The sequence below is a fragment of the Ptychodera flava genome, chromosome 6 (assembly GCF_041260155.1).
Source record: "Ptychodera flava strain L36383 chromosome 6, AS_Pfla_20210202, whole genome shotgun sequence".
NCBI lineage: Eukaryota > Metazoa > Hemichordata > Enteropneusta > Ptychoderidae > Ptychodera > Ptychodera flava.
This window is the reverse complement of record NC_091933.1, coordinates 38,672,383-38,699,149: the sequence shown is the minus strand read 5'-3', so window position 1 is coordinate 38,699,149 and position 26,767 is coordinate 38,672,383. Positions and strand designations below refer to the sequence as shown.

Here is a 26,767-nt window from a genome sequence, read left to right as displayed (position 1 = left end):
TGATCCTGTCGAAAGAGCGTAACTTGTTTATTGTAACCACGAGGAAAGGCTACCCATTCCCTGTTCACAAAGACCGTTTTATTGAATTATATACACTTTACCATTACCGTTAGCCTTGTGGATGACGTCATCGAAACGTTAGACATGTCATTTTCACTCGCTCAGAAACTAAGGTTTGAGATGTGAATAGATGACGCAATATAGTCTTCATCGCTATGTCATCTAATAAGTTTTTTTTTCTGAAATAATGAATATGCTACAAACAACACATAAAGGCCGACGTGGGCGAGCACTGCACTGAAGACCTCGTAATTGGATTCGGGTTTGTGACATACGACGGAAAACACTTTTCGCTCTCGAGCGCTTACTTTTTGACGTCGGTAGGTAAACAATATTGTCAACAGAGAACCATAGCTGTCCGTGAAGTCAAGTAACTAGGGAATTTATGAATCCTTTAGATTGATTACAACGGCAACAAACACCTTGTGATTTCATAATAAATATGCACCAGGGGTCGGCTTCGTCTGGAGTATTTCAATCGGCGAAGATGGCGGGTAGCATAACTGGGTTGGTGGTAAACAGTACAGTTCTTTTTTTGTTGCGTTCGATGTCCATGTCTAGCCCTCGTAATTAACATGTATCTGTCTTTTGTAGAGTCGGGATTGGCCGTCTCCGATTTACCTGGGGATATTTGCTGCCTCGCAGACTTCGGGCTTTTGATATTGACTGGCCGCCGTGCATGTGAACAATTACTTATGAACTGAACTGCTCCTTGGCGAGCTTCCAGCGATGACCAGATACACTGTAGCTTCTCTTGCCTTTGAATGTTGCAACCTGGTTAAAATAGAACGGCCCCGCCATGTCTTGTTGGTATCCGTTCATTAGAAAACCGCCTTCTGAAAATGGAGATAATGACATTAAGATTCTTTTCTCTCGGATAACTTGTGGATTTAATTTGTTCCAGGGAATGCCACAATTACTTTGGATACCCGAGAATGACGAGGGAAAGAGGGGGATATAGTCTTAAATCCCTGTTGTATCCCTCAATGGATCCAAACAATGTTGTCTTTGTTTTGATGCCAAGACCTTAAAATTTGTTATTAGCTTATATGCGACTCCCACAGTTTACCATCGCTTTTTGCAAACGTATTCCGTGGTTCAAGCCAGATTCCAAAACAGATAGTCTTATGTGTGACGCGGTATTGCTCCGATGAGAAGTCTCTATTTTGTGCCCAGAGTTGTGCGCAATGTTGCCAGTGTTGGCAAGATTTGTACTTTTTTGTTAAAGTAAGGAGGTAAATTGCACGAGAAAGGAGACTCTCAATAAACACACCAGAACGAATCAAGTGCGCAGCGACATTTCCCATTTTTGAAATATACCGACTTTATTTTCCTCGCTCACACATTTGACGCTATTCAAAGGCAACTCTGTACTTACACTTTTCAGTATCCCAGCTTTCTTTCCTAACCATTCTTAAGAACTGCGACTCGCATCATCTGTGCTGTCTGGTGATGTCTATCGTGAGAGGTAGGCATCACAGTGCGTGTTTGATGGTTGGAGGAAGATTTTCTTAAAAACACTGTCATTTTGTTCAGTAACTTATGTACTTACCGAATCCTAGAGTTGCGCTTTACAGTCGCCACGATCACTTGAAAATATTTTTAAATTGTTCTACAAACCAGTTTCACTTTTTACTAGAACATTCATTTTCTGATTGGCCGTCGAAAATCTCCTCTGAACAACCGACAAACTTTTTGAACGCACCATATAAATACAGAATAATACTTTTGGTATCTTGTGGAAATGCCATCGAAGCATTGACATTTTATGTCTTTGATAAGAGTTGAAGCAGGCATTCGAAAACCATGGCTACCATTTCATCTTCCAGTCATCAGAGCAACAGAAGTAAAGTTCTTACAAGGAATAAACATAACAAAGACCGTGTAAAAGGATGCTATAAAATGTTTAGTGAATGCGTTTCATCTAAACGATGTCGTTCGTCTGTCTGTCTGTCTGTCTGTCTGTCTGTCTGTCTGTCTGTCTGTCTGTCTGTCTGTCTGTCTGTCTGTCTGTATGTATGTATGTATGTATGTATGTATGTATGTATGTATGTATGTATGTATGTATTTTGCTTATCATTGCTTATCATTGCCTTTCTGTCGTCCTGTCCGTCTTGGTTCGTATGCATTTCTCTGCCTGTCTCTGGTTATATATATCTTGAGAAATTCCCGTATTATATGTTTATATTCAAGGCTTACTGGCTGGACTGCAAAGTATACATACATAGCATGGCCGATATAGCACTACTTTAGCCACAAACTAAAAGGTTATGATGGTCGTAGGTTGATTCGAGTTTCACTTATCATAACGATCATCAACGATCTGATGATCGCTAAGTCGCACGAAACTTGAGTTCCGGAATCGCTTGTTTATCTTTTAAGTAATTTAATGTTTGTACCACTCTGCTCTTTACATCGAACGCTTCTTCCTGGAGAAGACACCTGAAAGTTATAAATAACCGTAATTTTTCTAAGCGCCAAGCGTAACCTCTAGATAAACGAAAAAGATTTGGACAATATCGAGCAGGTCACATTCGAGCAAACGGTATAAGCTGTTGGTTTGGTATAGCCATTTTGATTTTCAATAGTACCTTTAAACTCTCCGATTGGAAAGTCGACCGGAAGGAATGTGGGAAATGGCAATGAGTTAATTTGTGGGGATCGCGAAATTCTTTCAAAAAACACCTACATACAAGATATGGGCTTTCAAAAAAGTCATCTAAGAATTTTGTGATCATTACTTGTTGGTCACAGTTCCACATGAGAGTAAACTAAGTTACAGTTACACTAACAGTTATTTCCAAAGCCGTTGAGAAGGCAGGAGTATGTCACTGTCTCAATTAAATCGTTTATGGAAGACTCTGGAGGCTACAATGTTTCTAAAAGTCAATTAACTTTCCCGAGGGCCGTGGCCGTCAGCGCTGGAACTTTTGAGATGTCAGCTTACAAATAATGAACTTGTATGACCAGTCATATGTACTTTTTCGTGGCCGTATGCAGGGAATTCCTACTGATTGGATATACCTATGGAAACTTGAGAACCAAACTGAGGGTTGCAAGGATATCTATGAGGAATTGACTTAATGATATGGACACACATCTGCGGTAATAAGGGGAACATAATGGAATAGGGATAAGGGTTTGAGATGACAGTCAAAGACATACGGTGGATCACTCCGTTTCCAAGCGAACAAAAACAAAACAAAACCGTACAATTCTATGTTCACAAAGCATTGACGTCAAACATCAGAATTACTTCGATTTTGTTGAATTGGTCTAAGATGCTAGTATTTGTGAAATATGTGTTCGGGGCGGAGTACGTGTATTCTGTGAACAATCTATCCAATCAAGGGAGAGCGACTCGGGGACAGGTTTCAGGAAAATCAAAATCTTATACTTCTTCGCTCGTAGAAAGTCTGTGATGACTCAAATCTGCGGGGGAAAATTGAGCTTTCACAGACTTGTGTGTATGCGATAATGCTTGTGTGCGCGCTTGAAAATATACTGGGCCAAATAATCCTTCATATGGTATCAACATAGAGAACAAAATGTCGGTTTTCTAGTCCATCATCTGCACGATCATACTTGATTCTTTTTATTCTTGATCACAAAAGAGAACAGATTGAAGTTTCCTTGATTAGTACTCAGTATAGGTAAAAGTTTTAAAACTTCTGGTTTACTGCGCATGCGTACAGAATCCAGAGCGGTGTACTACAGTCATGAAGAATATCCTACGAATTAGCGTACTTTCGTGAAGTGGAGAAATTTCCATATATTAGAACATGGTTTCAATTCATATATATATATAAATATATATATATATATATATATATATATATATATATATATATATATATATATATATATATATATATATATATATATATATAGCTTACATTAGCAAACAGCTTCTCAAGCTAGAATAACGTGATTTTCTGTCTATTTTTGGCCTCCTGATGCTAGTATGGACAATTTCGGCCATTTAAAATATTGAAGTTTTATTTTAGAGATTCTGAGGAAGTTCTGCGTATTGATGTGACGCATGTTATCGATGACTAAGCTAATTAATAACGATAATTAGAGAGCCAACTCGCCACTTTTAACAACATCGTCACTTCGATGTTATTGATACACATATAAGTAAGTTTATGTGTACCATGACAGTTGCTAATATTTGATTTACGAAAAAGCAGATGAGGCCCTCCATGACTTAAAATTACAACCCTTGCTGGCATGTATACCGTTTGATTTCTTTACTACACAATAGCCTACTCAAAATATCAGAAAAGAGAAAATCAGCATTGAAATATCAGAAAAGAGAAAATCAGCATTGATAATGGTCAATAAATAGAACGTTTAAAATATATTTTTTCTATTCTTTTTTTGTACAACGAACACTTCATGGGATAGCATCTCCCTTTCGAATATTCTTCATCAGTTTTTGCCGCAACAGTTTAGTCTACTAGGGCTAATTACCTTTAGTAATCAATTTGCATAGGTTTAGATATGTTTGTCTGCACCAACTTATGCTGAAAATAGTAATTTAGAAACATTTTATAAAACGATCCCCGACAAAGTTTTGTGAAGGGACCGTGACGGAAGTTCACAGAACTATGCCCGCACACCTACGTCAAGCAAATAGTTTCCATATATTATTTTCTCACAACATGCGACCAAGTTGGAAAGATAGAGCTCGGGTAGTTCAGGAATCGTGACGGCAGTAACAACTTATTGTACAACCACAACATCGATGAGACCACGTTTGAGAAATAAAAGTTAAGCAAAAGAATGCGCCCTGTCCAAATTCATGGGCTATAACATAACGCTGATTTTCAGCAAAATCTGATAGTTCTTAAAGTTTGAAAACATTACTTCATTGCCATCAAAATCACATCAGTGAATATTGTGTCGTTATTGCAATAATTCCTCACAAAATAGCAATATATAAAGATCACGATAAGATAATGAATATTTTCATTCTCTTTGAAAATCTTATAAAGGACACATGACCATACCTCAAGTTGATGTGTGAAAACGTCTTGTAAAGAAAAAGCATCGTACATTGTCCCCGCCGAAATGCAGCTATGGCTCAGTCAACACTCTTTTGAAAAAGTAATATGTTTATGCAAACGAAGATAATTTCATTAACATCGCGATAAGAAAATGCAAGTGAATTTTACATCAAAATGCCGTGAAGAGCGATTTTTCAGGTGAAGTCGTCATGAGGACATTAAATTCAGTTCGGAGGGACGCACGTTTGCTTCTCGTTGGTTGGCTGATATCAAAATTGTCCTCTAATTTCGTAACCACCCCTCCTATGAGTGGCAGGACCTTACTTTACGGGGTCAATGGCCTTAAGGGCGGGTCGTCAATATAATATCATTGTCAAGGACGTCTATCCAATTATTTTGTTCATAAAGTATTGGTATATAGATATGTCATTTGGTCAAGGTATTACAACTCCTGTTTGTGTAGTTTAAGACAAAAATGTAAAGAGAAGCTTTTGTAGGATAAACTTAAAGGGCCAGTAAATGCTAACTTTTGATGATTTTTTATCATTTTTATATTGTATGTCAATTGCATGTTCTTATTCTACACCCAAAATAATGTTGAAACACCCACTATTTAGCTTGTCAATTTAGCGTATATATGTGTAAAATGCATTGTTATTGTTTACATTTGAATTCTTGTCGGGAACAGAATTCACTTGTCAACAATAGCAATACAGTTACCACACATACAGGCTGAGTTGACGAGCTGAATATTGTGTATCTCTACATGCTTTGCTTGAGACGAACAAGAAATTATAGTTACAAAAATAGTTAACATCACTGGCCCTTTAACGTTTACCAAAAGTTATAGTTCGATAATTTGTCGGCACTTTGAAGAGCATAAACGCTTTGTTATTATGGTTTTAAGCCAGACTGAAGGTCATTTGTCAACGATAAAAACACAATACCTATAATTAATTTCTTTTAGCTATCTCTGTAACAAAATTAATTTCAAGACAATCTGGTCTTCAGTGTAAGCTTACCATGTTCTTTTTCAGGGCGCATTTACCGATTTAGTAATATGCAGGTTGCAAACAATAAAGCTTTGAGACTTTTCCCAGTGTAGTAAATTGTCACCTCTCTTCCCCTGCTGTAATTAATAAATTCCAATGTTTTTCACTCTTAGTTATGAAAATATCCAAAAGTGGTTTCAAAAGGGTTTTGAGAAATTTGTAGATTTGCAAATCGGTAATTTTATACTTTTTTTGCATGTTTGCGATTTTTCATTCCTTTATTATGAGTTAACGTTAAATACAAACATTAAGAACCGGAAAAAATAACAACATGTGCTAACAACCATTTGAAGCTCCTGTTGACAGGCAGCAAATGAAGCCTTTTCATTCACGTTTCAGAAGTGCAATAAATTGTGTATCAACAGAACTTAAAGAGGCACTCCCACTTGGTAACATTTTTAAAACACATTTTTTAAAAGCCAACGGTCGATATTTGATGTGGCGACTGCGCACGGATCGCGAGATATCGATAAAAAACATGTCATTTCCCGAGCGTATTTTTCACATCCCGAAGTTTCTGATTATGACCCGAAATCCCCCGAAGGTTTGTTGTTGTACTGATGGACGATATTCTAGGGAGTCCAAAAACGTTCGAATGATGCAATTAATTAATTTACCTCCAACTGCGAAGACTTTATATACATCATTATGCCTTTACCTCAGGTAATTTTTTTTAACACTTCTCCTTAGTTTTTGTCTTTTTCATTATTCTCAATCATTTGTATTAGATTTTTAACCAATACCACATAGATATCAGTTTTTACGTATAAAATATTAACCGCCTCTGATGACTACATTTTGTCGTCTGCCACACAGTTACGCGTGGTTCGATACATAGCGGCCGGCACGTGGTATGCGTCTGCATACCACGCGGCGGCCGCTATATATCAGCCAAACGTAACTGTGCTGGTCACCTATGCGAATTCTGGTGGAATCAGCAAACTTTGTTTTTCGTTTTTTTGCCGAGTCAGTAAGACTAGGCTTTCTCCCACGGGACATGACCGATCACCGACGCGAGTAGTACTGTGGCATACAACAGCGTCAGCGTAGACTCGTACTCCATAGCTTGGTTGACAATGGCACCAGTGCTGAACGTTCGATGTTCGGAAGCTGAATTTAGGAGGGCCACCAGAATTCAAACTTTTGCATTTTTGAGGACATGTTTTTATTGATATCTCGCGATCCGCCCACAGTCGCCACGTCAAATATCGACCATTGGAATTAAAAAAAATGTGTTTTAAAAATGTTACCAAGTGGGAGTGCCTCTTTAATAATATTGAAATATTAAAAAATGTAACTGTCAAATAAGTCTCACCTTTATGCTTTTTTACTTTTACATATATATATATATATATATATATATATATATATATATATATATATATATATATATATATATATACACACATCGCATATATCACGTCGTAAACCACGCGCCTCTTTACGGCAACAGCTCAGCGCTACCCGTCAAGAGATTTTGCGTAGGTCAGCGGAGCGGAAATTATTGCTCTGGCTCGCGAGAATGGTATATATATACTCACAATGCTATTACAATACATGTATATATTGGTGTATATATTGTGTGTATGCATGTGTGTGTGTGTGTGTGTGTATGTACATATATATATATATATATATATATATATATATATGTATGTGTGTGTGTGTGTGTGTGTGTGTGTGTATGTGTGTCTGTCTGTCTGTCTGTCTGTCTGTCTGTGTATAAAACAGATGTGGCACACTTTATAATTTTCACTTTTTCTTTATTTTCTTTGAACAATGAAGGACTAAAACATTTCTAAGACTATTCTTTATCATATTTACACAGTTGAAGGAGCACCCGTTAACTTGTTTGGTCTTAAATCTTAAAATATAAAAATATAATAAAATGAGATCTGACTCTTAAACTAAGAAAGGATGAAAGTAACATAGGTGTAAATACATGGCAAATTATGCATAGAGGTTGAAGAAAAAAACATTAAAATGAGGAAAAGGTTAAAGTGAATTACTGATTGTTTACTTTTCAAGGGTAAGCTAGATCAAAAAGTTTTCTTGAGTTACACTTTGTGCAGTTCTTGCTGTTTTGACTGCTGAGTAAGTTGTGTAACAGGAAAATTTCAAGCTCATGACCCAAAAACTTGCGACGATGATTGTCATGTCAGTCCTATCAATGATGCATTGTTCATCCCTGTTGTCTGGGTATGCTTTATTCAACGTTAACATCAAAACACAATAAAGCTGTACCAATTTTGAGTCGTCAAAAAGTTGAAGTGAAAAAGATATCAAAGTACTTTGTGAAGACAGTAGATTGGTTACTGTTTCTTAACGTTGTATGGTTGAAGGTGACCACAGTTTGACCTCTAATGACCTTTTACCCTTTATATTAAGCTTCGGCGTAACCCTAATGTTTCCAATGGTAACAATCCATTTAAAAGGGACACTGGTGTGAACAAGTTCAACAGTTCATCTCTGACCCTTTGGATTTTAGGTCATAGGTGACATCATGAGGTCCTACAAGGGGTTACATCCTGACATGAAGGTACATCTTCAAAATGACTCAAAATTTTGAGGTAAGTTTGCTGTAAATCATACGAAAAGATGGAAATTGTTTACTTTGGCAGAAAAAATAACAAATTTCAAAACAAATGTGACACAATTTTTCCAAACATTTTATTTTGTTATCATAATTGAAGAAACGTTCACTTTGTAATAAGCTTCATATTTTCCTTTTTAAACATTTATTACAATTGCTGAAATATCAAAAGCTGTGTACGCCCATTGCCTGTGTGAATTTCTAACAGCTTTTATGATTCATTTCAGAAATTGACTAGACTGATAAACCTGAATTAACACAAAGTTGTGACATATACTTCTATGTCAACTTGAAACAAGCTGCTAAAGGTTTCCTTAGGAGTACAATTCCACTCATCGGGGTCATCTTTAGGTCTCTCGTTGGCAGGATTGAAGAACACTACGCCAATATTGTCCAATTTTAAAAATCAAAATAATCCTAAAGAAGGAAAGGCTCCTTGGAAAACCTGACTCTTTAGTTAAGGTGGAATGCACCTCCAGAACAGATATTCAGACTATAAAATTTTAACAATTCTTTTCTGATCTACCATTTGTGCGGGCTCATTTAAGCCTTTTAGAGTAAGAAAATTTTCACAGTCTTAGTTTGTCGAAAATCAAAACTTTATTTTTCCCCAGTGGCAGCCATTTTGAATGCCAAAAAATGGTAACTGTTGGGTAGTTTGTTTCTCTAGTACCAAACTTTGTGTGGTGACCCCTGATTTTTTATTCTTGATTTGGTTAGAGTGTGGTTGACAGTTTCATTGAGGGAAATTTGAGCAAAAGTTTAAGCTCTTTCACTTTCGAGTCAGATGTTCTCCAAGTACACCCTTAACCCTTATCCTGCCAAGTTCATAAGCCACCATCGGGTCAAGTTGGTTACAACCAGTGAGGAATAACATGTTGTCTATACATTGCATTTTAAGGTAGAACCCACCTCAGTGACAGACATTCAGACTCTCAAACTTTTACAATTCTCTTCTGATATACCACTTGAGGGGGTTCACTTTAAAGGTCTTGGTGTAAGAAAACTTGCCACCGGCTTAGTTTTTCGAAATTGGAAAATTTTTATTTTTCTCCATAATGTTAACACAGGGATGGCGGCCATTTTGAATTTCAAATATCGGTAAATCTTGGGTAATTTGTTTCTCTGGTACCAAAAGTTGCACAGTGACTCCTGATTTTTATTCGTGATTTTGAAAGAGAATGATTGAAAGATTCCTTAGGGAAAGTTTGGGCAAAAGTTTAAGTCTTTCACTTTCAAGGTGCATACTAACTTGACAAAACTTTAGAGGCCCTGAAAAACAGAGATGCTGCACACATGATTTCTACAGACTATAAGATACCATGCTACATAGGTGAAAATACATAACATGAATAAGTTTTGGCTCAATACCACTTTTTACTTACTCAGTAGATGGGGAAGTGACACGCCTGGCAGGATAAGGGTCACGCGTATTCTGATTAAAAAACTTCAAGACTACAACTTTCAAGTAAGAAAGATGAAAACACATCTACGACACATCTCCTGTGGATCTATCGATATCCATTGAGATAAAACTACAAATTCCCACGGATCCAATTTGGAAACCCTTTTCCCATCACACTGTGTTCTAGATCCTACGTATTGCACTGTGAACTCACACAGAAATGCCTTCAGGATTTTTGTTGTTACTTCAAGATACAAGTCTTTATCCAGAAGGCGCCTAGGAGCAGGAAACCGCCGACTCCAACCCAGGGCAGTATTCTTTGAGAAGCAGACAGACTCCTGGCATCGTCTGGGTCTTCGATCAAGTCAACTGGTTTGCCATCGCAAGACAGTGATAACTGGAGAGAGAAATGAAACCAGTGGAGATTATAAATTGCTGATGACGAGGGTATTTTTTTCTGCTCAAGTGGGTGTTTGCTCAACTGGGTGATCAACCGTGACATAGCTAGATTTGAAATCAGAGATTGTAGGTTTAACTAATGATGCATATACGATACTTGTGTAGATTTGGTGCACTGGGTCAGGAGTGCTGATATGCATTATGATATACGAGGGAAGAACACAATTTGATGGTGGTGGGCACTCACGGTGGTGTCAATATATGACTTCAATTCATTTTTTGGAACAGAAATTCACTACATGCTGTTGGAAAGGTTGTGAGGGGTTTTAACGGTACACATGGGGTAATTTTGCAAGGATGAGATGACCTTACCAGGGACAGAATGAGTTTAATAGGAACCTTACATGTATTTTATGGCAAAATGGTGACATGATTTATTATAGTATGAAGTGTAAGTTGCAGTACAGTGTGACAGTTATTGGTATTAAGTTGAAATTATAATAATTGATATGCAAGATGGCTTCCAGTAATTCACTTTTTTGTGCAATGGCGAAGAAACAGTTCACTTCAGAAATTTGGTGATCCATCAGTACAAGTTCCGGAACAAACTAAAAAGGAAAGTCACGGAAATTGGTTGAATGGAAATTGAATTACACGGAATGGATGACAGAGTCGGCTTCAGTGAAGTGGATGGAACATGGTTTATTAATAATTGATGGCTTGAAAGTGAAGCTTGGTCCCTGGTGGCTTTGCATGGAGTCAGAGACAATTCAATCCTCATGACTTTAGGTAAGGTTGATTAAACAGGGCATCTTCTAACTTGAACTGAAATAACCTTGAATGTGATGACAGCTATTGTGATCCACCAAACTGTACTGTACACATGCAGTCCCCCTCGGTACATCGTACGTACACATCCTCCTGAACCACCCAGCTTTGAATCAACACCTCATGGTTACACATAGCCATTCCAACCCAGGAGACGTTGCCGTTTCCAGCATGGCCATTGCACAGTGGGACACTAAGAAACCAGCAGTTGTCTATAGCATGGTATCAAAAAGCGCAAAAATAAAGCATTGAATTTATGCCCACCTTCTCTGCCCCCTTGTTTTCCCACCCACTTTAATAGTACGGGGCTGTCTTCAATACTGTAACTGGGATTAGCAGGCAGTGACCAAACAAATCACCACAAAAGCAAGTTGTGCACATCAAAAAGGCGGTCACTTAGTTAAGACTTTCAAGGAGAGCACGGTACAAAAACGGCATTCCAACTCGGACAATGGTGACAGCAAGCGGTCAATAGTGGCAAAGGACTCAAATCGGTTGGATCACTGCTACATATTGTGCACCTAGTAAAACATTAACAGTGTTCTTTTCTGTCACTCAGACCCGCTCTGAGGTTATTTGGAACGGGGCATGCAAAGAGACAATCTCCACCCCAGGGCTGAAGCCAAGGTTCTATTAAGACGCGCCGCACAAACAAGGAGATTATACAGAAAAGCCCAGTCAAGGAATCCTTCAAAAGTGGTGACAGTAATCACTGACTATCAAACACTGCTACACTAGTGGTCTGTAATCTATCTGTTTTTACATACACTGTAGAACGGAACTTACATCCATATCACTCTCCCTATCAACTGCTATCATTTCACAGTGCCCCTCTTCCCTCCCTCTTACTAAAGCAGTAATACATGTATCAAATTCAGTCAGCAGTCAATAAGTTAAAAAAAAGACTGGTTGACTTTTTTATTAGAAAATATGAGTACTAATTATGAGGCAACATCTCAGTGGAGTTATTGAGTGTTGACACGGGATGGGATGCATCATGGGGTCAGTTGAAAATTCACATTGTCTCTTCAAAGTTTGTGAAACTGACAAAAATTGACAGTTTAGTCACCGGCAGAATGTTGAGCAAAACAGCAACCGACTTTACAACAGCGGACTATGCCTATTTACACTGAACCAGTCCTGTGTCATCATTGACGGCCAAATAATCCCTGAGTTGGACAAACCCTTTTCTGTTTCTTTGTAACCTTTCCACCCCTCAGAAGACTTAATGGTGTGTCCCTCTCTAAGCAACTCTACATACTGTAGTTTATGAATAGTACGCCAATGGAGGTTGATTTATTAGCATGTAGCAGGTAAGGGCAGGGAAACAAGAGTACTGCTTGGCAATTAGCCTACTCCGAAATAAAATGTCGCACTCTGACTACTAATGTGTTCTACGGAACACAACAGCTGAAGACACTAGGTTATAATATGGTACAAACAAATACATGGTGATAAACACACGCATAGGAAGATACATACTTCTGAGTTTCTGTATACGATTTTATTTGTATCGTGGTCCATTCCATTTCTAGGTTTAACCCATTGACTGCTGCACCCTTTTGCCACTGAATTTTGGTACAAACCTTTGGTGTCCATAGAAAAGTTGGACGATTGGAAAGTGAGATAGGGATGAGAGGGTTTAAATTCCAGCAATATCCCAGATTACAAGTACTACCACAGTTTGAACTGTGTTGTTCAATAAATACAAAAGCACACAGAAGTGTGTATTGTAATCATGTAATTGATACATCCTGACTGACAAAAGTAGATCTGACTGCCAGTGTGGCACAGGTAGGGAGGTTTAAACCTCCTATAAAACACCACTTCATACCAAGTATTGTGTTTTTGTGAAAATAGTGCAATTACTATAGTGCTTTGCTAAAATAAAATGCCACTAAAATCAACATCATTGAAATGATTTATTCAAAACATCAGTAACTTACTTCGTAGTCTGACACTAAATGGTACTTAAAGTGGCACTCACATTTGGTAACATTTTTAAAGCATATTTTTTTAATACCAACGGTCAATATTTGACGAGGCGACTGTGTGCGGATCGCGAGATATCGATAAAAACATGTCTTCAAAAAAGTAAAAGTTTGAATTCCAGTGGCCCACCTAAATTCAGCTTCCGAACATCGAACGTTCGGCACTGGTATCATTGTCAACTAAGCTATGGAGTACGAGTCTACGCTGACGCTGCTGTACGCCACAGTACCACTTGCGTCGGTGATCGGTCATGGCCTGTGGGAGAAAGCTGAGTCTTACTTTGCTGATTCCACCAGAATTGGCAAAGGTGACTAGCACAGTTACGTGCGGTTGATACATAGCGGCCGCCGCGTGATATGCATAGACGCATGCCACGCGCGCATACCACGCGCGCGGCATACTGTGTGGCAGACGACAAAATGTAGTCATCGGAGGCGGCTAATATTTGACATGTAAAACTGATGTTTATGTGGTTTGGTTAAAAATATAATACAACCGATTTAGAATAATGAAAACGACAAAAACTAAGGAGAATTTTTTAAAAACTTACCAGAGGTAAAGGCATAATGCTGTATATAAAGTCTTTGCAGTGGGAAGTAAATTAATTGCGTCATTCGAACTTATTGTAGACTCCCTAGAATATCGTTAATCAGCACAACAACAAACCTTTGGGGGATTTCGAGTCAAAATTAGAACGATCGTAAAACTTCGGATTGTGAAAAATACGCTCAGGAAATGACATGTTTTTATCGATATCTCGCGATCCGCGCGCAGTCGCCAAGTCAAATATCGACCGTTGGCATTAAAAAAATGTGTTTTAAAAATGTTACAAAGTGGGAGTGCCTCTTTAATGCAGTATGCCTATGTGCAGAGTAGTGTTTATAATTTCACAAAAGAAATAAAATGGCTTTATGTATGCAAAAATGACCTTGAAAGTCTGCGATTATTGGATATACGTGTGGTCAAGGCATAATTGGTTCAAGAGTAGATGTTGCAGCACGGACTGACAACAGAAAGAGATCATCAATATTTGGAATAAAAGCTCAGAATCTGAGATAAGTTTGATGGTCACTGTTAGCATGGAAATCATCACTCTATCAAGTCTAGCAAATGTAGTCCGTACATACAGTTCCAAATCAGAGCAAAATGATGATAGAATCATAGTGATACAGTACAGAGAACATAGTGATTTCATCACAATTTATCTATGCAGTAAGCTGCTGTAAAATTGCTTAAAAATATAGCTGGCCATGAATTCAAAGTGTCTTGCTTACGTTGTGGTGGCAAGGCACATTTCAATAACCAGCTGCCACATCAAGCAGCTTTTTTGATTATTCATGGCATTGGCTCATACATGGTTTCTTTCCCAAAATGACTGGCAATCTTGATGGGGAGAGAGATTGCCACACCATGTCTTTGGCCAACATGAGACACCGAGGCTGTACAAGTGGGGCAAAGTAATCAGCTCTGGGAATCAAATACATACGATAACCTTCACAGTCATGGGGGTTTCGGCAAAAATTAAATTTGACGGCATTGAATTTACCTTGGACAGAGACTAGTTTCAATTACAAAGTTGAAACCTAGACACAGGCAGAATCAATGTACGCATACACTATAAAAAGACCAAGCTGAGCAGACTGGACTGTATTCAGTCATTAGCAGTTATGCAATGACGATGTCTGTGATATCAACCCTTGGCAAATATCATGAAAAGCTCTTATTACAGATAAATGGTGCATTCATCCATTAAATTCCGTAGCATCCAACAAATGGGTCATCCATAATGCTCTTTTTCCCACCTTTTTTTATTTTGTAAATAAACCTAATTCTGTCTGCAGGGCTTCATTATGGTTTCAAGAAAATCTGGAAATTTCGTCTCACAGTTGCTCTTTTTTTGACATTATATAATCAACCTAAATGCATAGTTTCTTACTATTCTGCAAACAAAATATGTTAAAACGTGCCAGCAGAATGACATGAAGACAAACGCCAAATACATGGTTGATGAAGCGAGCAGTTCTGTTAAACTTTGTGCAGTATTTACCTTTAGAAATCATTTGAGTGACAGTCTTTAAACTCTAAACTCCCCAAAAACATTTAATCTTAGCTCTCGGCAATGTTCCTATCTTGACCAAGATCTTTCCATTTCCCATAAAGTCCCCTAACACAATACAACTGAATGAATCCAGTTGCTGCTGCTTAATCAGGCACTGATTTTTCAACTGTGAGGGCGCTCTAGCTTTGAATGAAGGGATATTTCACTTGTGCTTGCCCTTCACTCTGTAGACTTTCTTGAGTGACAGGGGAGGCCATTCAAAGAGTTGCATGGAAACAGACTAGTAAGAAAGTTGCCTCGGGGATGAGAATCAAGGATTCTGGGAATGAACACCACCATCAGTTGGACTGGAAAACAGACATGATTGACAGATGCCATACACTCCAGCACCGTGATCTGTCAGATCCGACGTCCACAGCTCTGATTTGGGAGAGTTGCCTTACTTAGACACTAATATGGCAAAAATGTTGATGCTTCTCAGTGTCCACTGAAACAGTAGCTGTGGAAAACAGGCTGCCATTGTACAATTAAGAAACAATGACAGAAAAATGTTGACATGTGTGTGCAATATTACACAGCTTGAGGTATGACGTCTTGGAGGTATGAACTTAAAATGAGAAGCATGTGTTTATTCTGAAATGGCGTCAAATGAACTCAAGTGAAAGGTCAGTGGAGTAACCCATATCAGAGCTGATCAAATCATGTATAAAGGTAATTCCCAGCTGTTCTGTAGTTTACTTGGCCAGGACCTACAAAATATCCATTACAGCTGATTTCATTCATCATCCACAATAAGCTACATATATTCTGCTATACACACAGTGCGTTCATGGAACTCACTATTATATTGTCTCACAGAACAAAAAGTTTCATAATAGAAATGCTATCTTACAAGGCCAAGTACAGCCTGCTAGATTGAAAATATGCTTCCCTTATTTAGACATCTGCAATGTGTATATATGGTGGTCATTCATTTGAAACTTTTTAATATTCTCTTGTAAAGCTAGGTGTCAAGCTTTAATTTCAAGTGTACTGGCTGTAGGCCTAATGACTTTATTGAGATGGCTTCTCTGACAAGACTTGTTTGTGAGTTCTGTACATACATTGTTCGATACTATACACACAATGTGTGTATACCAGACACCTTATCGGTAAGGTGGAGAGAAATCAGCTGTATCACAAAGGTCAACTGGTATTCACTGGGTCATTGGACTAGTGGAATCACGGTCACTCCACATGACCTTGGTGGAATGGAGTGGTCACTGACAAAGGCAGTGACGGTCACTGATCTTGGACCACTATGTTTACCCATCCCTGCACATTCAGATGTAATGTAATAGTGGGAACACTGTTATTATGGATTTGAAGATAAAGTGTTTGATCTGTAGAGTAATGTTCATTAAAGGTGATCTATGATAGCATATTGGTGAAGAAGAACGAAACAAGACACTTTGTAAAAACTCATAGAGCTCTTGTGGTTAAATTTGACACACAACAATGTCAAAATGATTTACCCTCCCTCATCTTAAATAGCTTACAGGATTTAACGGCTAACAATATGAAGCTATATATTATACCAAAACTGCAGATTTTGTATCAACATGACTTATGCTGTATCATCTTTCTATACATGAAATATAGCCGCAACTTGAACATTAAGCTGTTCTCAAGATATTTTTCACAAGAAAGCTTAAAAACCCAACACTCGTCTTTTTATGATTTTGAAAAAACCTGAATACAATATTTAAGTCATACATGATTTTTATAGTCAAAGAGGACAAAAAATCCTTGGACACTAATTGCAAATCAAACTTCAAAAACATTCGGGAGAGCCCTCTATGAGATTTTGAATGGAAAAGGACAAAGACATCCTGAAAATACTATAGCTGTTAATTTTGCTGAAATTTGAAGAAATTTGGATTGATTCATTTCAAGGAACCTACAACAATGATTTAAAAACCATCAAACCAACAATTTCTAAGACACATTTTTGTACAAGAAATTACTATTATGATACAAAATTTGGGAAATTTTGTCTGAATGTGAACAAATCTGTATGAGATCATCACTAGCAACCTACAAACAATTTTGAGAAGATAGCCATAAATTGTGTGATGCATTGCCTACAATGACACAAACCATGCAACGATTATCATTGACAAGCTTGTTGTAACAAGTATCACTGGTGAAAACATTGACACATACCTCCATGACTTGAAGTCTGAGATGCACTAGGTCAGAATGTAAAAGCCTGACTTTTTTCATTGCTTCAGTGATGTCTGCAGAGAGTGTGTCCATGGAGGTACCACCTTGACCTTGACAATGCGACGTCTCAGCCATGGCTGTTTTTGCCTGTTCACTGATGTAACCCACTGTACTAGCCATGTAGTCACAGTGTTTAGTGATATTGGCAATGATGGCGCTGGTCTCTCCAGGGCTGGTACAAAGAACAACAAAAAGAAGGCTGTTCATTTCCCCGGGTATAAGCATCAAGAAGACATCTTTGTGATGAAAAAGAGGAAATAAAAGCAGACTCCATTTCACTTATTAACAGTTGATACTTAAAATGATCATCTAGCTTGAAGGTCTAAAAGCTAAACAAGTAATGCATTCATATATTTAGCTTGAAGGTACTTTTAACTGAATGACAATCTTTGACCTAATCATATTAAACTTTTCCCTCACATCTGACTGTAACCTTATGATCTAACACTATTAACATATTTATTTTTAACCACGGATGTTGCATACGGGTGATTAGGATGAAACAGTTGATCTTCATGTGTTTCAAATAACAGACATAAATTTTGTTTTAATCTGGTATAAAAGTATGCAGATGAACTGATAACACCGTGTATGTAAGACATGGAAAGTCTCTCCCAACATGCATGACAATCGGACTCATAACCTTCACTTTTTTGCCAGTAAACATGTTAAACATTTGAACGTGTAAGATGCATGGAAGATTTTGTTCTAAATGGTACGATGTATTATTGTCTGCATTTGCATACAGTGTATGCATGGAAGGTCTGGAAGCACTGATAACACTGTGACTCTCTGTGTTTTTCTGTCAGCAATACATCATTCACACCTACTTTCATATAGATTCTACAATATGAAGTTAACAATATCACAGCTTTAACTATATACACATGTGACAGAGTATTGCTTTCACTGACAACACAACTATGGTTGGAGAAAGGAGGATATTGAAAATTGGCCCCGAAAAATGTACATGTGTAAATTACATCAATCTTCAAACAAATCAGCATTTAGTCATCCCCATGAACCTACATTACATATCACATTTGAAAGCTAAGCTGATGAGACTTTTGAAGAAAAAGTAATTTCCTTGAAACTTAGTAATCTTTTAGAACTGCAACTCTGCTAGTGATGTACATCTGCAAGGTCACTACAGTAGAAAAATTACTTTGAAGTAATACTTGTTTTGCTGGTCTTTCTCCAAACATTTCACCACACTATAACTCATAAACTTTCACTTTCTCATCAGGAAACAGCAGCATGTCTTGAAAGTCAAGACGATTCAAAGTAGTGTACTTTGGTTCACCTGAGGACTTTGTGGCTGTGTAAATTTTGGGATGTCAAACTGCTGGGCTCCCACTCTTTCTTATGTACATGGTGTATTGCTTCAAGGATCCTCTTGCGATAGCCAAGCTGTCGTATTCCAATCTAAGGATGCACAATACAAAGAAAGTGTACTGTAGAAACGTATGATCTACAGAGAACAATTCGCGTTCTGTAGAAAAGTGTACATTCTGGCTGTGTGGTGTGTGAAGAGTGAATCTCTGTAATTTTAACTTATGAATGACAAAGATCACATCCAAACAATGTCACCTTAATATGTTAATTTCTGACTTGTGCACTCAAAAACGGGAATCATGGAACAGACTCTGGCAATCAGTGCCTTATTTCAGCATGATAATTAACATACTCATAATTCATACTTCAGTTTTCTGCTTGTTTTCAGTGCTGTTACTAAAGATACGGAGGTTTGCTGTCAGAATATCTTTTTGTCTTGTTTTGCCACTGACATCCTTGTGCATTCAAACTAGATTCTTACTGAAATATGTAACTGTACCGACACTTGAACTCACCCTACTCACCTAGGAAATTGCTGACTCTACAATAGCTTTCAAGATACAGTGTATAAATACAATAAAGTGTTTTATATATGATGAGTTTCACCTGTCAAGTGGATACAAGTACTGTTGACATACCAGAATATGATTTTAACTTTACCTTCTCCAAGTCACTGTCGTTCATTCTCAGAAAAGCGCTGAATGAAATCTGCTGCTCTTGGAAGAGTGGAACCAACTGCCCTAGTTCCAAACCACACAGGAACAGTTCCAGGTCACCATAACGGACGTAGGTTTGACTGGCATTGACCAATGAGTTGCTTTGACTTGGTGATCTATCATAGGGAAACAGAAAATATAAATACTTGGAAATTACACATTTCACAATAAAACTTGCTCTCGGGTCATACAAGAGGTAACGAAGTCAGCACTATGGTTCTGCTTAGCTTTCATTGATGAATAGCGGATTGCAGCCACACAGCAAAGCAACAGACATGAAAGACCCTTCATTCAGAGATTTAGTTGCTCATGCTGTAACATCACATTATGATTTAGTTTTTTGGAAGAATACTTTGTAAATATTTGCTGTTTACTCAGCAACATCCCTCACCCATTTAATCTTTCCTTCATCAACAAAATGATGCAATGTATCCCATTAAGAAATATTTCTTACAAACACAATACATCAAAATAATTACGTCAACATTTCTGTTTGACTGAATTTTTCACAAATTTTAATTTCTTGCTGGAGTAGACAAGATGACAGCAAACTCACTGATTGGCACATTCCTCGTCTTGTGTTCCATTACTCATTGAGTTGTGGGTGATTCTACAGTTCCCTTGATTTGGGTTGGCAGCAAACTCAAGCAGTTCAGCAAGCTGGTGAAGCAAAACATCATTTCCATTTAAGCGTTTTGTTTCGGTTTGGCAATTGCTTTTTTTAACAGTGAGTGGAGATCATGAAAGTGTTCAGGGCCTCAGCATGAAAGTCAGTATCATGAGATGCAGGATTTGAAAAAGACTAATTGGCCGAGGCTTACACTTAACATGGAAATAAATCAATGAGCCATTCACTGATTAAAGACTTCAGGACATAATATTAAATGATGGTGGCAGCTGTTAATTCCCAGAGGAACTAATGAAAAATTATCATATAGATCACTGGCTTGCTGTAACACATATACAAAGGTTACATGTAAAAATCTAATTTAAAATGAAATGTGATGCATATCCAAACACGTTTCAAAGATATCTTCTTCAAACAATGTCTTTCAAAGAAATAGCATTGGTGCACTAGGCTGCGCTTGGTGAAGAAAATGTTATCACATAAAATTTACACACATCAAACATTTTTCAAATCATCAGCCGATATCACTGGACTCAGTTTTAGGTATGATTACAGTTTCTCATTTTGATGTCGGGGAAACTATTATTTGTATGAATTTGTATTAATATGAGCATTTGGATACAATGAGAGTCATGCATTATTAATAACTTACTGTTGTGTGTCCCTGGGCATAGGCAATGTCACTGGGCTTTTGACCATCACAGGCACACTTGTTAGGATCAGCATCAAGCTCCAGTAGTGTCTTAGCAACATGAAGATGTCCCTTACTGGACGCCCAGATTAATGCCTCAAGAAAAGACAAGATAAAGAATCATGTATAAACTTTGACTTCTTGGTTGCCATAGCAGAATGACTCTTACACATCCTTTAGCATCTAAATGCTAACCGTTTTGCTCGCTCTTGCCAAGTTTATTGTGAATAGCATAAAGAAAAGGAAAGAAGTGACGTAATTTTGCAAATTTAACTGACTGCAATATGTACCCGGGATGAAACAATAATTTTGAATATGCTCTATACCTACTGTATAACACATGTCAAAATTCTTGCAAGCCTTTGACTTCAGAAACATAAATTAATACTGGATTTTGTAATGAAAGGCCAGAGGCCTACGTTAAAGAAATAAAGACCAATTGAATGAATGAACAAATCATCTTATTTGACATCAGTTTGGTTATTTTCTATTCAAAAGCTGTGTAAGCATTCTTTGAATCAATACTTCTGGGTAACATACATGTGACTGACAGGCCAATTAAACTCATCATCCTCAAATGTGAAATACATCTAATCCTCTCCTGGCCGTGTTATATCTTGTTGAAAACCTCTCAGAAATCTCACAAAGCTAATACTAATTGCATGTTAAAAGCTACTGAATTACAATTGCTGTGTGTTCAATGTCAAGAAGATAACTCACTGTCCATCCTCGGACATCCTGTTTATTGATGTCTGTCTGGTGATGTAGCAGTTTTTTCACCACTGAAGGGTAGCCCTGTCTTGCAGCGTACATCAGGGCTGTCATGTGATACCTGTAATAAACAAAGCAAATATGTTTTTTTGTGCTGGTAAATGACTATGTGCTAGAAAAAGTCATGTATTTATGATGTCAAATGGTTCATAACATATATGGAAATTTCTCTGGTCGTTAGAGGGCGCTATAACATTGGCAAGGCAATTACCAATCTAGAGATGCAGGTGAATGGTTAAGACTTTTGACCTTCTGGTAAATGAAGAAGATTACAGACAACATGAATATGGTGATTAAAAACCTCACTGAGACGTAAAACATGATTCAGTCTTTCAAATTACATATCTATATGGACATACATTGACGTGGAAATGTATTGAACGAAGGAAACATTGGAAGTGAACTTCATTCCTAATGACAAACTGCACCATCCCAAACCCTAGGAATACCTCTCCTCAGTCCTCATAAGACAATGCCAAATTAAGTGTAAACCAAAAAGTCATCTTAGAGGAATTACCACTTGTTGACAGAAATAATTTCCTTGTTCTCAGACAATTTTGTCACACTCATTACCATCATGCCATGTCATCAAAATGCAAAGATGGTCACAAGGGACGTATGAATTATCAGCAGACCTGTCATGGCTGTTGACATTAGCACCATGGTGGATCAGTTCATTCACACAGCTCAGAACAGCATCTTCATTCTCTTTATTGCAGCTACATGCACACATCAAAACCGTGAATCTGTCTGTGAACAAAGATGTAACACACACATACAAACAATAATTACTTGACTTATGCAGACAATTTCATGGTGTCAGTTGACAAAACAGGCGCTCTTTAATGGTCAAATATGATTTAAGAAATACGGAAATCATCAAGTAAAACATATCGTGGTACCATGGGAAACAATATCAGACATGTGCAAAAATGTGAATCAATATTTTAGTAATCATTGTAAAGAGAAATTATGCACTGTAAAAAACATTGCAAAATACACCGTGTAGAACTCAGTGTGATCTACATGTAACCTAATACATATAATATGTGTTAGGTTACATGCAGATCACACACATATTGGTTCTAAAATAAAGACGAATACCACTTTCTATCCCTGTTCCTTTTTCAGGACTCAAAGTCCACCATAGAAAATGATAGCAATCAGACCATAATGACGGTAAGGAAAGAGTATATACATTTTTGTACATGGTGTTTCATTTCTAGTTTTCCTAGATACTGTGTTTTTTATATTACCTTTGTGAAAGTTTGGGTCAGCCCCTCTGTCAAGCAAAAACTTGACAATGTCACAGTTACTAAAACTGGCAGCGTACATCAATGCCGTCCATCCCGTCTTCAAAATGGAATCTACCGGAAAGCCTACAGAAAAGAGGACATTTTATGATGATATTTAAGACAATTCTACTCCAAATCATATCAGTGGATTAGCAGAGCATTCAAGCACACTGGTGTCTTCACTTGTCTCCTCATCATGTTCTGATTTAGTAGAGAGTAAAATATATGAAACTGTATGTTGTTAAATCAATGAACAGCAAACATGGTCTAGGTCAACTAACATTGTCCTTAAAAAGACTCCCTGCACATGTTGACTACTAAAAGCATTTCTGAAGGTCACATGGTAGATTTTACATGCACTGGAAAAAATACAGGGTAACTCCTGAGACAATTACTATATACACACAACTACATCAGTATACATTTGTAGGTTACTATGGGATCACATCACACAGTTAAGTCTCATGACTGTTCTTGTGTTGTAGATCTTCACCAAGGATGTTGAACTTTGTAAGCATTCTAACGCAGCGAATGAGCTAGCTTTTCACTTGTGATGTGAGATCCAAAGAAAATATATTCTCAATTGCCAGGAAATCATTATCAGATGTGTATTGCTTAGGCAATATGCCGTTATATCGCACTTCAACCATCACATGACCAGGAATCTAAATCCCAGCACACCTTTATCAATGTAGCTCTGAACCTCGGTGACATTTCCCCTGATGACAGCTGACCTAACATCTTCTACGACCAATGGAGAGCCCTGCCTCTCCCGACGAGGGCTGCGTTTCCTTCGACCAAAGCTGTTTGACCGCTTGCGGAGGTCCGGTGGTGACACACGAATGTTAGTATTGTTTGTGTGTGGGGGAGAGTCTGTCTCTGGGTGTCCGATGGTGAAAGTTCCCTAGAGAACAAACACAGATGATCATACAATGCTGTGATCAGTGCAACAATTTAGTACATGAAAAAGATTCTGTGTGAACTGTTATTGTGTTTAAAAACACAGGCCACAGTCTTTAAACAGTCTCATCTCTCACTCACTGTTTTGAAATAAGACGGTACATAGATAGGATGATTGAAATAAAATTGGTGGAGAGATCACATACACAAAAAATCAGTCAATACAGATGCAATAAAAACATTTTTATGACCTAAAAATAGCGTTGATCGCGATTTCTGGTTCGTTACTAAATATAGCTGCACGCCCGTGACTTTCGGACAAATATGCTGAAATTCGGACAAATTTTGTCATTGTTTGCGCGGCTGTTGATGCAGCTTGTAGTCTCAGTCATCAATTCACACGAATAAGTGTGACGCTAAATAGCCTATCCAACACTCACAGGTTTTATTTTCGTCGTTTGTGCGGAAAATGCGGACAAATATTTATTTATGCATATTAATGAGAGAGAACAGTGACGTCATTTGCGATCAGCGCTATTCCCTTAATATTTTTCAGATGATGCAAAATAAACCTAGTAAAATCACTTTTTGGACAGTCTTACAGCGCTAGTCAATCGTAACTTTGACAAACATTTTAAAACACACAAAGTTTTGCTTTTTACCAAATCTCTGTTAAAGTGGCGCAGATTTTAAATTTTCGATTAAAAATTGAAGCGCAAAAGTGAATGATGCATCAACGCCTTCGATAGAGCGCCCCCATCCCTACATCGTGCAAGGAAACTCAGACGTCATCCTTTGAGATGCATGGCTCAGGGGATTTTCCCCAGAGATTATGCACAAGTATATTAGCATCGCAGATGGAAGTTGTGCAACTTCCACGGTCTCCAAGCATGCGAGCGTTAACAGCACAAATAGGCATTGATAAAGACATTTTTGTTGCGGATGCGGATTTTTGCTACCAAAATCGCCCGCAAAATCGGCGCGTTCGGCTTCCCTTTCAGAACGTATTTCTGTGGCCTCTCGCCTGCAGTGTCAATCTCACTTCTGTGCGTTGCAGAAGAAAGGTTCTCCACCATATATCGCAAGAATGGGCGAAATAAGTATTGCAACAATTTTTCGTAGTACACCTACCTTCGAGGGCTCTTTGTCAAAAGTTCCGCAGTGGAGGAAAAGCTCCTCATCTTCAAAGTCTCCGTAGCCATCCTCATCTCCTGCAGGCCGATATCCCAGTGACACATCGGTCGCCATTACGAATCCTTTACAAAAATCGTCACTAGGGGGCGCAATAGTAGTATCATCCTCTTTTGCATCATCTTTTCCTCTACACTTAATGATAATCAATTCAGGGAATTACGTCAAAATCGTCAATTAATGCATTACGTTTAATTATATCTTTGGCATTAATGCATGATTAGATTCGTGAAGGACTGAACTCGCTCGCGCTGAAATAAACTATAGTACTGTAGTCATTAAAGTTCGGAAATACATATCCGTTGCGTAATTCACTTCCAAAATCTGACCTTCGTTTTTCAATTTTCGTTCTTCAATATACAGTGATTGATACAGGCGTTTGTGGACTTGGTAATTTTTAAAAGTGTAGTTTGTGCTGTGATTTTAAGCTACGTTCCGACGTACTGATACGTAGCCTTACTTGTACTTACTTGTTGTTGTTGTTTTTGTTGTTGTTGTTGTTTGTATTGCTGTTTATGTTTATAAGTCATGTTGTTGTTGTTGTTGTTGTTGACAAATAAAATTCAACGAACATAACTGTTGTGTTGTTGTTAATGTTTTAAACGTAATGTAGATGTCATAAGAAATGCTACAAGGACACTGTCATTACTTACGCAGATCAAAAATTGCTGAAGTGCCTTGACATGATGGGTTAAAATTTGTCACCAACATTGATATCCACGACCATGACATGATTAAACCATTTATAACTGTTGTGTATTTTGTTTCTCATTCACAGAAATAGTTGAGAACACGTCAAATTTCTATACTAGAAAGTAAATGTCCGATATGTAAACATTGTGCAAAGTCGCGCATTCAGTGATTTGACACGATCGCCGATCATCGGTAGATAAGAAAACAAACGGATGATCCATACAATGATCGTGTCTATAAGAAACATTTTCCGCTTATTTGCACGATGATCGTGCAAATAAGCGGGAAAATCTTATGATCGACACGATCTTGAGGCTTTGTTTTCTTTTACGATCATCAAACACAGCAAAAACCCGTAATGTTAATGCCTCATCGGGCAAGCAAATTTACTTTGACAATGTGTATCGGCCCAATAGCCTAAGGCACCGTGCTTTGTAATTTTAAAGTTGTGAATCTCCATCAAAGGCCATCATGGGTTTACATTCTTACTAATTTAGGTATGAAGATTGAGTTTATGAAATGTCATGGGTTTGCGTCATTAAAATGAAATAAATATGCTGCCCTGTTAATGTATTCCTTATTGCTGTTGATATATGATTGAAGTTAAGTAGATTGAAGTTAAGTCGATGATCGTGTCGGTAAGCAAGAAAAGGCACCTTATCGACACGATCATGATAACTTGCGAATAAATGCACATTGTACACTTATGTCACCATTTTCCTTTATCAAATGGTCTCAAATGTACGGCTTTCGTGTTGAAATAAAGTTTCCTGGGGTGACAAAAAGTGTGTTCTCCATAATTAGCCTCAGACCCACGTGTTCAATTGACAATTGAATTGCTGACATCGCTTGCTAAATTCCAATCGCCATTTCATAACAAAC

General features: G+C 37.8%; 1 protein-coding gene across 2 annotated transcripts; it reads right to left on the bottom strand.

Moving 5' to 3' along the window:
- Positions 1-7,898: 7,898 nt before the first annotated feature.
- LOC139135726 (ankyrin repeat, SAM and basic leucine zipper domain-containing protein 1-like) lies at positions 7,899-25,259 on the bottom strand. Of its 2 annotated transcripts, XM_070703376.1 has the most exons (12): positions 25,133-25,257; positions 23,783-24,005; positions 23,063-23,185; positions 22,442-22,556; positions 21,756-21,867; positions 20,997-21,131; positions 20,273-20,376; positions 19,661-19,832; positions 18,969-19,090; positions 17,606-17,837; positions 10,337-10,519; positions 7,899-8,703 (listed from the first exon to the last, which is right to left on the bottom strand). In XM_070703376.1, the coding sequence occupies exons 1-11, from the start codon at positions 25,247-25,249 to the stop codon at positions 10,364-10,366; spliced, it is 1,611 nt and encodes a 536-aa protein (XP_070559477.1). In that variant the 5' UTR covers positions 25,250-25,257; the 3' UTR covers positions 7,899-8,703; positions 10,337-10,363. The 2 variants fall into 2 exon arrangements, with proteins under 2 accessions (XP_070559477.1, XP_070559476.1); XM_070703375.1 differs by having other exon boundaries at positions 7,899-10,519; positions 25,133-25,259.
- Positions 25,260-26,767: the final 1,508 nt, after the last annotated feature.